The sequence below is a fragment of the Pongo pygmaeus genome, chromosome 5 (genome assembly GCF_028885625.2).
Source record: "Pongo pygmaeus isolate AG05252 chromosome 5, NHGRI_mPonPyg2-v2.0_pri, whole genome shotgun sequence".
Classification (NCBI taxonomy): domain Eukaryota; kingdom Metazoa; phylum Chordata; class Mammalia; order Primates; family Hominidae; genus Pongo; species Pongo pygmaeus.
Window position 1 is genome coordinate 85,134,337 of NC_072378.2, and position 12,123 is coordinate 85,146,459.

Genomic DNA, 12,123 nt, shown 5'->3' on the forward strand with positions numbered 1-12,123 from the left:
ACACCAGACCTACTCTACAAGAAATGTTAAAGGTAGTTCTTCAATCTGAAAGAAAAAGGAAAAACCCTATATTCATCAGACATAAAGAACACTGAAAACCATAACTGAAGGAGATAGAGACACACACAAAAAAAACCTTCAAAAAAAGAGCAATGGATCCAGGAGCTGGTTTTTTTTTTTTTTAAAGATTAACAAAATAGACCACTAGCCAGACTAATAAAGAAGAGAGAGAAGAATCAAATAGACACAATAAAAAATGATAAAGGGGATATCACCACTGATCTCACAAAAACACAAACTACTATCAGAGAATACTATAAATACCTCTACTGAAATAAACTAGAAAATCTAGAAGAAATGGATAAATTCCTGGACATCCTCCCAAGACTAAACCAGGAAGCTGAATCCCTGAATAGGCCAATAACAAGTTCTGAAATTGAGGCAGTAATTAATAGCCTATCAACCAAAAAAAGCCCTGGACCAGATGGATTCACAGCCAAATTCTACCAAAGGTACAAAGAGGAGCTGGTACCATTCCTTCTGAAACTATTCCAAACAACAGAAAAAGAGGAACTCCTCCCAAACTCATTTTATGAGTCCAGCATCATCCTGACACTAAAACCTGGCAGAGACACAACAAAAAAAGAAAATTTCAGGCAAATATCCCTGATGAACATCGATGCGAAAATCCTCAAAAAAATACTGGCAAACCAAATCCAGCACATCCACCATGATCAAGTTGGTTTCATCCCTGGAATGCAAGGCTAGTTCAACACACACAAATCAATAAACATAATCCATCACATAAACAGAACCAATCACCAAAACCACATGATTATCTCAATAGATGCAAGAAAAGGCCTTCGATAAAATTCAATACCCCTTCATGCTAAAAACTCTCAATAAACTAGGTATTCATGGAATCTATCTCAAAATAATAAGAGTTATTTATGACAAACCCACAGCCATTATCATACTGAATGGGCAAAAACTGGAAGCATTCCCTTTGAAAACTGGCACAACACAAGGATCCCCTCTCTCACCACTCCTATTCAACATAGTATTGGAAGTTCTGGCCAGGGCAATCAGGCAAAAGAAAGAAATAAAGGGTATTCAAATAGGAAGAGAGGAAGTCAAATTGTCTCTGTTTGCAGATGACATGATTGTATACTTAGAAAACCCCATCGTCTCAGCCCAAAATCAACTTAAGCTGATAAGCAACTTCAGCAAAGTCTCAGGATACAAAATCAATGTGCAAAAATCACAAGCACTACTATACACGAATAATAGACAAACAGCCAAATCATGAGTGAACTCCCATTCACAATTGCTACAGAGAGAATAAAATACCTAGGAATACAATTTACAAGGGATGTGAAGTACCTCTTCAAGGAGAACTACAAACCACTGCTCAAGGAAATACGAGAGGACACAAACAAATGCAAAAACATTCCATGCTCATGGATAGGAAGAATTAATATCGTGAAAATGGCCATACTGCCCAAAGTAATTTATAGATTCAGTCCTATCCCCATCAAGCTACCATTGACTTTCTTAACAGAATTAGAAAAAAAAATACTTTAAATTTCATATGGAAACAAAAAAGAGCCTATATAGCCAGACAATTCTAAGCTGAAAGAACACAGTTGGAGGCATCAAACTGCCTGACTTCAAACTATACTACAAGGCTACAGTAACCAAAACAGCATGGTACTGGTACCAAAACAGATATATAGACCAATGGAACAGAACAGAAGCCTCAGAAATAACACCACACATCTACAACCATCTGATCTTTGACGAACCTGATAAAAACAAGCAACGAGGAAAGGATTCCCTATTTAATAAATGGTGTTGGGAAAACTGGCTAGCCATATGCAGAAAACTGAAACTGGACCCCTTCCTTACACCTTATACAAAAATCAAATAAAGATGGATTAAACACTTAAACGTAAGACCTAAAACCATAAAAACCGGAGAAGAAAACCTAGGCGATACCATTTAGGACATAGGCATGGGCAAAGACTTCATGACTAAAACACCAAAAGCAATGGCAACAAAGCTAAAATTGACAAATGGAATCTAGTTAAACTAAAGAGCTTCTGCACAGCAAAAGAAACTATCATCAGAGAAACAGGCGACCTACAGCATGGGAGAAAATTTCTGCAATCTATCCTTCTGAGAAAGGGCTAATATCCAGAATCTACAAGGAAATTAAACAAATTTACAAGAAAAAAACAAACAACCCCATCAAAAAGTGGGCGAAGGATATAAACAGATACTTCTCAAAAGAAGACATTTATGCAGCCAACAAACATATGAAAAAAAGCTCATCATCACGGGTCATTAGAGAAATGCAAATCAAAACCACAATGAGATACCATTTCACGCCAGTTAGAATGGTGATCATTAAAAAGTCAGGAAACAACAGGTGCTGGAGAGGATGTGGAGAAACAGGAACACTTTTACACTGTTGGTGGGAGTGTAAATTAGTTCAACCATTGTGGAAGACAGTGTGGTGATTCCTTAAGGATCTAGAACCAGAAATACCATTTGACCCAGCCATCCCATTACTGGGTATATACCCAAAGGATTATAAATCATTCTGCTATAAAGACACATGCACACATTTGTTTATTGCAGCACTATACACAATACCAGAGACTTGGAACCAACCCAAATTCCCATCAATGACAGACTGGATAAAGAAAATTGGCACATATACGCCATGAAATACTAGGCAGCCATAAAAAAGGATGAGTTCATGTCCTTTTCATGAACATGGATGAAGCTGGAAACCATCATTTTCAGCAAACTAACACAGGAACAGAAAACCAAACACTGCATGTTCTCACTCTTAAGTGGGAGTTGAACAATGAGAACACATAGACACAGGGGAGGGGAATATCACAAACCAGGGCCTGTTGGGGAGCGGGGACTGGGGGAGGGATAGCATTAGGAGAAATACCTAATGTAGATGATGGATTGAGGGTGCAGCAAACCACCATGGCACATGTATACCTATGTAACAAAACTGCATGTTCTGCACATGTATCCCAGAACTTAAAGTATAATTTAAAAAAAAAACAAACAACAACAACAACAAAAACACTGTAAACCAATAAGCTAAGCATTCAGAAACTTGGGGGGAAAAACAATAAATCCAAACACATGAAAAGGAAGGAAATAGTCAAGAGCAGAAATCAACAAAATAGACAACAATGACAAATTAACAAAATATAAGCTAGTTCTTTGGAAAAATTAATAAAACAACCAAACTTCTAACTGGATACTAATGGAGGTTACTAGGGTACCAATTATTACTCTAAAAATCGATAAAGAGTAAGCATTTATCCTACTTTTCCAATTTGAACTACCTATCAGAATAACTAAATAGACCTAATGGATAGAGTAAAGCAATTCTACAAAAAAGAATCAAACTTAAAAATACAGAAGAAATGAGAGAATTAGAGAATAACCATGTTGTAACCCATAATTCAGTAACTGATTCAGGAAATAAATAAATGGTAAAACCAAAGAGTAAGTTTGTTGGACACAGTATTGGTGGACATTAACTGAATCCATTAAAAGTGAAGCAACCCCATCTTACATATCCACTGATGTGATGCAATGGAATGTACATGGCACCACTAAAGTCTTCTTGCACCACTCTCCCCAACAGAAAAAAAAAAAAAAAAAAACAACTAAATCTAATTGAGCCTATAGATCAAACACCGTGACTACCAAAAACACAAATGTGAGGATTAAAAAACAAGACACTACAAGGAAACCACAACAAAATCCAGAATGTGAACAAATGATCCAGTTTCCTCAACAAGTCAATGGCAAGGAGAAAAAAATGGTGAGGAGGGATCTTCCAGATCAGCAGTTGACAAATGATGGCCTGTGGACAAAAGTATACCTGTTTTTGTATGCCCCTCATACTAAGAAAGGTTTTACATTTTTAAAGGGTTTTTTAAAAAGAAGAATAAGCAACAGAGACCTAGCATGGTATACAAAGCCTAAAATATTTACGACCTAACACTTTACAGAAAAAAATGTGTCAACCCTTATTCTAGATTATAAGACATTTAGAAAAGCTTGAGACATAGCAACCAAATACGAGAACTTGTTTAGATACCAATTAGAACAATTGCACTATACATTTTTACTCAATAGGGAAAATTTTATTATGGAGTAGTTATTAGATGATATTAACCAATTATTGTTAATTTTGTAATATTATAGTTTTGTATAGAAGTGATTTTTTTTTATTTCTATCTTTTATAGAGACAGGGTCTTGCTCTGTCACCCAGGCTGGAGTGTCGGGGCACAATCATATTTCACTGTAGCCTTGAACTCTTGGCTCCAGGAATCCTCCCACCTCAGCCTCCCGAGTAGCTAGGACCATAGGCTCACTATTTTTTTTCTTTTTTTGGTACAGACAGGGTCTTTCTGGCCAGGTGCGTAATTCCAGCACTTTGGGAGGCCGAGGTGGGCAGATCACTTGAGGTCAGGAGTTTGAGACCAGCCTGGCCAACACAGCAAAACCCCATGTTGGGGGTCTCCACTAAAAACACAAAAATTAGCCAGGCATGATGGTGGATGCCTGTAATCCCAGCTACTTGGGAGGCTGAGGCACAAGAATCCCTTGAACCAAGGAAGTGGAGATTGCAATGAGCCAAGATCATGCCACTGCACTCCAGCCTAGGTGACAAAGTGAGACTCCATCTCAAAAAAAAGAAAGAGAGAGAGACAGAGTTTTTCTATGTTGCCCAGGTTCATCTCCAACTCCTGGCCTCAAGTTATCCTCCCACCTCCACCTCCCAGAGAGCTAGAATTACAGGCATGGGCCACCTCACCCACTCTACAAGACATTTCTTAAAAAGATAAGGCAAAAAAAAAAATATGGCGAAATATGGATAGTTGTTAAAGTTGAGTAATGGGTGCTTGCAAGTTTTTTACACTCTCTTATGTATGCTTGGAAATCTTCAATATCAAAAGTTAATTAAAAAGACAAACCTCTAGCAAGACAGATCAAGGATACAAATATATAAAACACAGAATGAAAAAAGTAACCATAGCTATACTGAAATAAAAAATAAGACTATGAACAACTATATATTAATACATGGAAAACCCATATAAAATAACTTTTCAAAAATTTTTTTGAGACAGAGTCTCGCTCTGTCATCCCAGGCTGGAATGCAGTAGCATGATCAGAGCTTACTGCAGCCTCGACCTCTTAGGCTCAAGTAAGTGATCCTCCCACCTCAGCCTCCTGGGTAGCTGGGACTACAGGCACACACCACCATGACCAACTACTTGTTTGGAGAGACGGGGTTTCGCCATGTTGCCCAGGCTGGTCTTGAACTTCTGGGCTCAAGTGATCCTCCCACCTTGGCCTCCCAAAGTGCTAGAATTACAGGCATGAGCCACCACACCCCGCCTTAAATAAATTTTTTAAAAGATAAAAATGCTAGCAACTAGTAAGTGAAAAATTAGAGAATTTGAATAGACCAATTATCATTAAAGAAATTAAAATAGTAATTAGAATCCTGGTTGCCAATAAAAGGCCCCTGACCCAAATGGTTTTACCAAACTTTCATGAAACAGATACATACCTTATACAAACTGCTTCAGCGGGGGAGGAGCGGGGGGTGGGGTGGGTGTGGAAACTGCTCATTTAAAGGGCTAGGCCAGGCACGACAGCTCACTCCTGTAATCCCAGCACTTTGGGAGGGGCAGAGGCAAGGGGATCTCCTGAGGTCAGGAGTTTGAGACCAGCCTGGGCAATATAGTGAAACCTCGTCTGTACACAAAAAAACTTAAAAAATTAGCTCAGCCTATATATAGTCCCAGCTACTGGGAGGCTGAAGTGGGAGGACTGCTTGAGCCCAGGGGGTAGAGGTTGCAGTGAGCCAAGATCATGCCACTGTCTAGCCTGGGTGATGGACTGAGACTGTCTCAAAAAAATAAATAAGGCCAGGCATGGTGGCTCACACCTGTAATCCTAGCACTTTGGGAGGCCGAGGCGGGTGGATCGCGAGGTCAGGAGATCGAGACCATCCTGGCTAACACAGTGAAACCCCATCTCTACTAAAAATACAAAAAAAAAATTAGCCGGGCGTGGTGGTGGGCACCTGCAGTCCCAGCTACTCGGGAGGCTGAGGCAGGAGAATGGCATGAACCCGGGAGGTGGAGCTTGCAGTGAGCCAAGATAGCGCCACTGCAGTCTGGCCTGGGCAAAGAGCAAGACTCCGTCTCAAAATAAATAAATAAATAAATAAATAAATAAATAAATAAATAAATAGGCTAATATAATTTTAATTCCTAAGTCAGATAAAGACAATATAGAGACATTGGTCTCCCCGCAGTCAACAATCCACATACAACTTTTTACTCCCCCAAAACTTAACTCCTAATAGTCTACTGTTGACCAAAAGCCTTACCAACACAGTAATAGTTGGTTAGTACTTATTTTATATATGTATTATATACGTAGTCTTTCAACGATGTAAGCTAGAGAAAACAATATGCTATTAAGAATATCATAAGGAACAGAAAACATATTTACTATTAAGTAGAAGTGGATCATCACAAAGGTCTTCATCTTGTCTTCACACTGGGTAGGCTGAAGAGGAGGGGTTGATCTTGCTGTTGGAGGAATTGCAGGGGTGAAAGAGGTAGAAGGGGATGCAGAAGTGGCAGGCACACTCGACCTTATGGAAGTACATCATGATTTCTGCCAGACTTTTTGCTGTTTCATTTCTCTAAAAACATTTTTATGTAGTACTGATCTTTCTTCTACCATTTGCTTTAGATTCAGTGCCAGTATCAAAGAAGGGTCCACGTCATAAAAGAAGTGAAAAGCAGTCTTGATAATTGAAAACCTTCTGCCATATTGTCTACTGTCAATTTGTGTTCTGGCACCACTTTTTTTTTTTTTTTTTTTTGAGATAGGGTCTCGCACACTGCATCCCAGGCTCAACTGATCTTCCCCACCTCTGCCACCCATGTAGCTGGGACTACAGACGTGTACCTCCACATCCAGCTACATTTTTTGTATTTTTTGTAGAGACGGGGTTTCACCGTGTTACCCAGGCTTGAACTCCAGGGCTCAAGTGAGCCATCCACCTTGGCCTCCCAAAATGCTGGGGTCACAGGCATGTGCCACTGCATTTGGCCCCTGGCACTGTTTCTTCAAAGTCTTCTTCCTCACTGTCTAGCACTGGTTCCAAAGCACTCATCTTTATCAAGTTATATTGTTAATTCCTCTGGTGTGATGTCTACTGGCTCTTGAATTTCTGTAAGATCCTTATGCTGAAAGACCTTTTTTGTCATATCCACAATCTCTTTCATGATTTCCTTGATTGGCTCTGGTGTAAATCCTGTGAGGTCACGCACAACACCTGGGCGTAGTTTCTCCACCAGTAATTTATTGTTTCAAGCCTGATGGCTTTTATGGCTTTTTCTGTAACAATGACTGCATCTTCAATGGTGTAATCCTTCCAAACTTTCATGATGTTCTCTCTATTGGAGTTCTCTTCCACAGCACTGACAATCCTTTCCATAGAGTACCACGTGTAATGCCTTAAAGGTCTTTATGACCCCCTGGATTTAGAGGCTAAATTAGAGACATTATGTCTGGGGACAAGTAGACCACTTCCACGGCTTTGATGTTGAACTCATGGGGTTCTGGGTAGCCAGGGGCATAGTCCAGTATCAAAAGAATTTTTAAAGGCAATCCCTGCTGGCAAGGTACTTCCTGACTTCAGGGACAAAGCGTCAATGAAATTAATCCAGAAAGAACGATTCTTGTTGTCCAGGCCTCCTTATACAACCACAAGACTAGCAGCTGGTACTTATCTTTTTCCTTCAAAGCTCGGGGGTTAGACACTTCATAGACAAGGAACCCAACTGCATGTCCATAAAACAGAAGAATTTGCGTATACCTTCCTGCCTTAAATCCTGGTGCTCATTTCTCTTCCTTACTAATAAATGTCCTTTGTGACATTTTTTTCCAAAACAGGTCACTTTCACCAGCATTAAAAGCCTGTTCAGGGCTGCTCTGCCTACAGTGTAGCCATTCTTTTATTCTTTTGCTTTCTTAATAAACTTGCTTTTACAAAAAAACACCCATTCAGGAAGATATATTTAATACTTTCTCCTCAATGATTTTCTGAATGGTGTTTGGGAACTCATCTGCTGCCTGTTGGTCAGCAGAGGATTTTTCTCCAGTTCCCTTGACATTTTTTAAGCCAGACCTCTTCCTAAAATTATCAAACTATCATTTGCTGGCATTAAATTACCCAGTTTTAGATCCTTCTCCTTCCTTTTGCTTTAAGCTGTTATACAACGACTTCACTTGTTTTTGAATAGTATTAGTTTATACATTAGTTTATATGTACGTCTTTCTCATAGCAATTCTGCCCGCACATAAAAGCTAAATTTTCAATAAAACATGAAATGGTACTTTGCAAAAAGTACTAAGTTTTCACACCTGCTGGCATAGCTGCAGCAACAGCTTCATGAATTTCCTTTTCTTTTTTCACAATGGTCCTTACACTCTATTTATTTATCTTGAAATGGCAGGCAATCACAGCTGCAAACCTCAATCCATAGTACCTACCAAGCATTTCACTTTTTCTATAATGTCATTACTTTTCTCTGCTTCTTGGGAGTACTCCCAGTATCATTAGTGGTACTTTGTATGGATCCCATGGTATTCCACTCCGATTTCTGACCTCATAGGGGTCAGTGGCCCTAATCTCTGCACTGTTCAAGGATCAACTTCATATAAAATTATTTTTTATTTCAGAATAGATGTACCTAGTATACCCCATCTCAGAAGGGCCCATGTTTTCTTGTATAACAACATTTCAGAGATACTCTTATCATCTGTGTTGTGTGTGTGTGTACATGAATACACACATAAGTTTTTTTTTTTTTTTTTTTTAATCACATATATACACTGAAAAGCATGCTACATACACCATCCGGCACCTTCCAAAAGATTTTTCCTGGAAAAGGGATACATAATCATTGTTTTATTCAAGACAGTTCTACAGTGTTTAAAATCACTTTTGCTGACTACAGCAGTAACAAATGGAAAACACCAAAACATATGCAAAAACAGCTTCACTCATAAACCCAACCACTCAGGTAACACTTACCTGTATTTCCTAACTTCTCTGCATAAAAGGAATACAGGGTACAGGTTAGATGGTATACAAATCAGATGGCATCCTATGACTTTTTAATAACACATAACACTAAATGTTATGACCATAAGTAGATGACCTCAGAAATCTAGTTCAACCTGCTCCTACTAGATGGCTCTCCTACCTTAGAAACCTAAACTGACCCAGTTCCCAAAAGAGGTAGGTAAGAATCCATGGACAAAAGTTAATAATATGGGCTGCCTGAGGCGGCTCACGCCTGTAATCCCAGCACTTTGGGAGGCTGAGGTAGGTGGATCACTTGAGATCAGGAGTTCGAGACCAGCCTGGCCAACATGGTGAAACGTCCGTCTCTATTAAAAATACAAAAAAAGCCAGGCATGGTGGTGCCCACCTGTAGTCCCAGCTATTCTGGAGGCTGAGGCATGAGAATCACTTGAACCTGGGAGGTGGCTGTTACAGTGAGCCGAGACCGCATCACTGCACTCCAGCCTGGGCAAGAGAGTGAGACTCCGTCTCAAAAAAAATAATAAAAATAAAAATCATATGAAGCTTACATTTCTTTCATACTAAACCTGTTAGTCTAGCTTGGAATACCTTCCAGATGACAGAAAGCAAATAATAATTAGTTTTCCCTCTGTTAAGGATCCCACTTCTCCCACACTCCTACAGTTCAAACATCTCACCATCACAAAGCACACTTCTCAGTAAAACATCAACTACTATTTAAGCTCAATAATATTTAAACCAAGAATCAACAAGAAAGCAAGGCCACTTTTAGAGAAGAAATCTAACTTCAACATAGTCACAAATAATGGTTACGCCAGAGAAAAATGAAGTTACCAAATTCCTTGCGCATTCCTCCCTGTTGCTATCCTTGGGAATCAACTACCTTAAAATAAAGAGTTAAGAATGGTTGCCTGTTCAAAACATCAGAGAAAACAGCATGCGGATGCTGTCAATGACAACTATCTCAGATTTCTTTCCACCAAAAGCAAATCTGGTGTTAATTTTAATGGAAAAGTCTCCTCTACTACCTATTGCATCGCAACAATTTCTTGAAATAGTAAAATGAAGCAAAACAAGTTTATTTCGGGGGCAGAATCTTCTGATTTCAAAATGTCAATTGAATTTACCAACTTTAACCTTTCGGAATATTTCAGGTTTTTTTGGGGATGGTGGCATCAAGTCCTCTTAAGAATATTCTAGGGATGTGGCTGGGCGCGGTGGCTCACACCTGTAATCCCAGCACTTTGGGAGGCCGAAGCGGGCGGATCACGAGGTCAGAAAATCGAGACCATCCTGGCTAACACGGTGAAACCCCGTCTCTACTAAAAAAAAAAAAAATACAAAAAATTAGCCGAGCGTGGTGGCGGGCGCCTGTAGCCCCAGCTACTCGGGAGGCTGAGGCAGGATAATGGCGTGAACCCAGGAGGCGGAACTTGCAGTGAGCCGAGACCGCACCACTGCACTCCAGCCTGGGGGACAGAGCGAGACTCCGTCTCAAAAAAAAAAAAATTCTAGGGATGTTGGGACGGGTACCACTTTGCTTTCTGATTTCTGTCCGACAAATCTTTATGATCGTCTGTTTTATTCAACAATACTGCGGGAAAAGCTTCAGCTGCAAGCTGAGGGGGTGGGGGGTGGGGAGATGGAAGAACGCGCTGGAGGTGTGCGGATTCTGCCTAAAATTGCGGCTACGAACTGGACCTTGAACACTCCTCCGTCAGCTGACTTGACTGCCTCTGTACAGTTTCAATTTGAGCCGATACACGGATTTCACTTTTGAAAAGCAACGAAGATGAAGGACTCGTTTTGAGAAATGGATGAGAAAAACGTAGCTCAGGAGACGAAGCCTCGAGAAAGGAGGCAATCAACCCCACCCCACCGGCCTGTGCTTCCGGCCCCGACGCTCCGCCGTGCTCTCGGAGGCCGCTCCTCTGCGGAGCTCGCTCTCCCCACTGGTCCCCAGTCCCGCAGCTACGCGGCCTCCACACGGTTAAGCAGCACGGGCCGGGCGTCCGCACCTTCGGAGAAAAGCCGCCGCCCAGGCTCCGCGCTGCGGCGTTACCTGTTAAGAAGCAGGGAGGCGGCGCTGAGACAGAGCAGCAGGAAGCAGAACAGCGGGTACTGGCGGCAGATCTCGCGTCCCACGTCCAGTCGCAGCCGCTGCTTCAGCTTCTGCCCCATCGTCCGCACCCAGGGCACCATCTCCGTAACTGCGAGGCCGAGACTGCGCTACTGGCTGAGACAGAGGTCAAGGCGACCCCCCATCCACACCTCGCGTCCCCGCCCCACCGACTTGGCGGCGCACACAGACGCCTACCGGCAGTTAGTCCCCGCAGGCTGCGCTCGCGTCCGGCTGGGCCCAGCCCCACGCCCCCCGCCGCGCGTGCGCGGCCAGCGTCCCCAGCCGACAAGAGGAACGGCCGTAGAACGTGCCCGAAGTCGTCACCCAGCTCAAAGCCTCTAGCGTCTCGCCGCTCCGCCCTCCTGGCGGGAGTAGCGCGCAGTCTTCCGTGGAAACTCTGACAACACTGGCGACCGGCCATTTCCGGGAATCAAAGGACAGCCCCAGCACCCAGTAACTGCCTGTATTGCGGAGGAGAGGGAAGAAGGTTGTAGGGAGCCCGGAAGAAACTACAGCACCCCGGTAGCCGCCGGGCGCTGCCTGAGGGGCAACCGCAGCTCGTGGAGCCTGCTGGGAACTGTAGTCTTCGTGACACGAACCCGCAGAGGGATGGAGCGGGTGGTAGCGCTTTCCCGACCCCGCAACGCTCCGCGCCTCACCGTACACTCGGCTCCGGGTGGGGGCAGGTCCGAGCTTTGCGTGACGCCTAAGGGAGAGGGGGATAGGAGGACGCCTTTGAGTCGGTATTTTAAAAGGGGTGTGTTGGGAGCTGGGGGGGTGGCGAGTAAAACAGCCCTAGAATAAAGACTA

At 42.2% G+C, this 12,123-nt stretch overlaps 1 protein-coding gene across 30 annotated transcripts in view; it reads right to left on the reverse strand.

Moving 5' to 3' along the window:
* Nucleotides 1-12,123, reverse strand: part of SNX14 (sorting nexin 14) — a 91,642-nt gene extending 79,519 nt beyond the window's left edge. For 6 of the 30 annotated variants that reach the window (XM_054492878.2, XM_054492876.2, XM_054492877.2 and 3 more), the window contains exon 1: nucleotides 11,509-11,606. Coding sequence is in view for 19 of the 30 variants with exons in the window: in XM_054492858.2 (XP_054348833.2) it covers nucleotides 11,254-11,393 (140 nt within the window). In the remaining 11 variants the exon portion in view is untranslated. Of the gene's footprint in view, nucleotides 1-6,577; nucleotides 10,487-11,253 lie in introns of those variants that run through there. The other 24 variants (XM_054492861.2, XM_054492859.2, XM_063666387.1 and 21 more) reach the window with 16 other exon arrangements.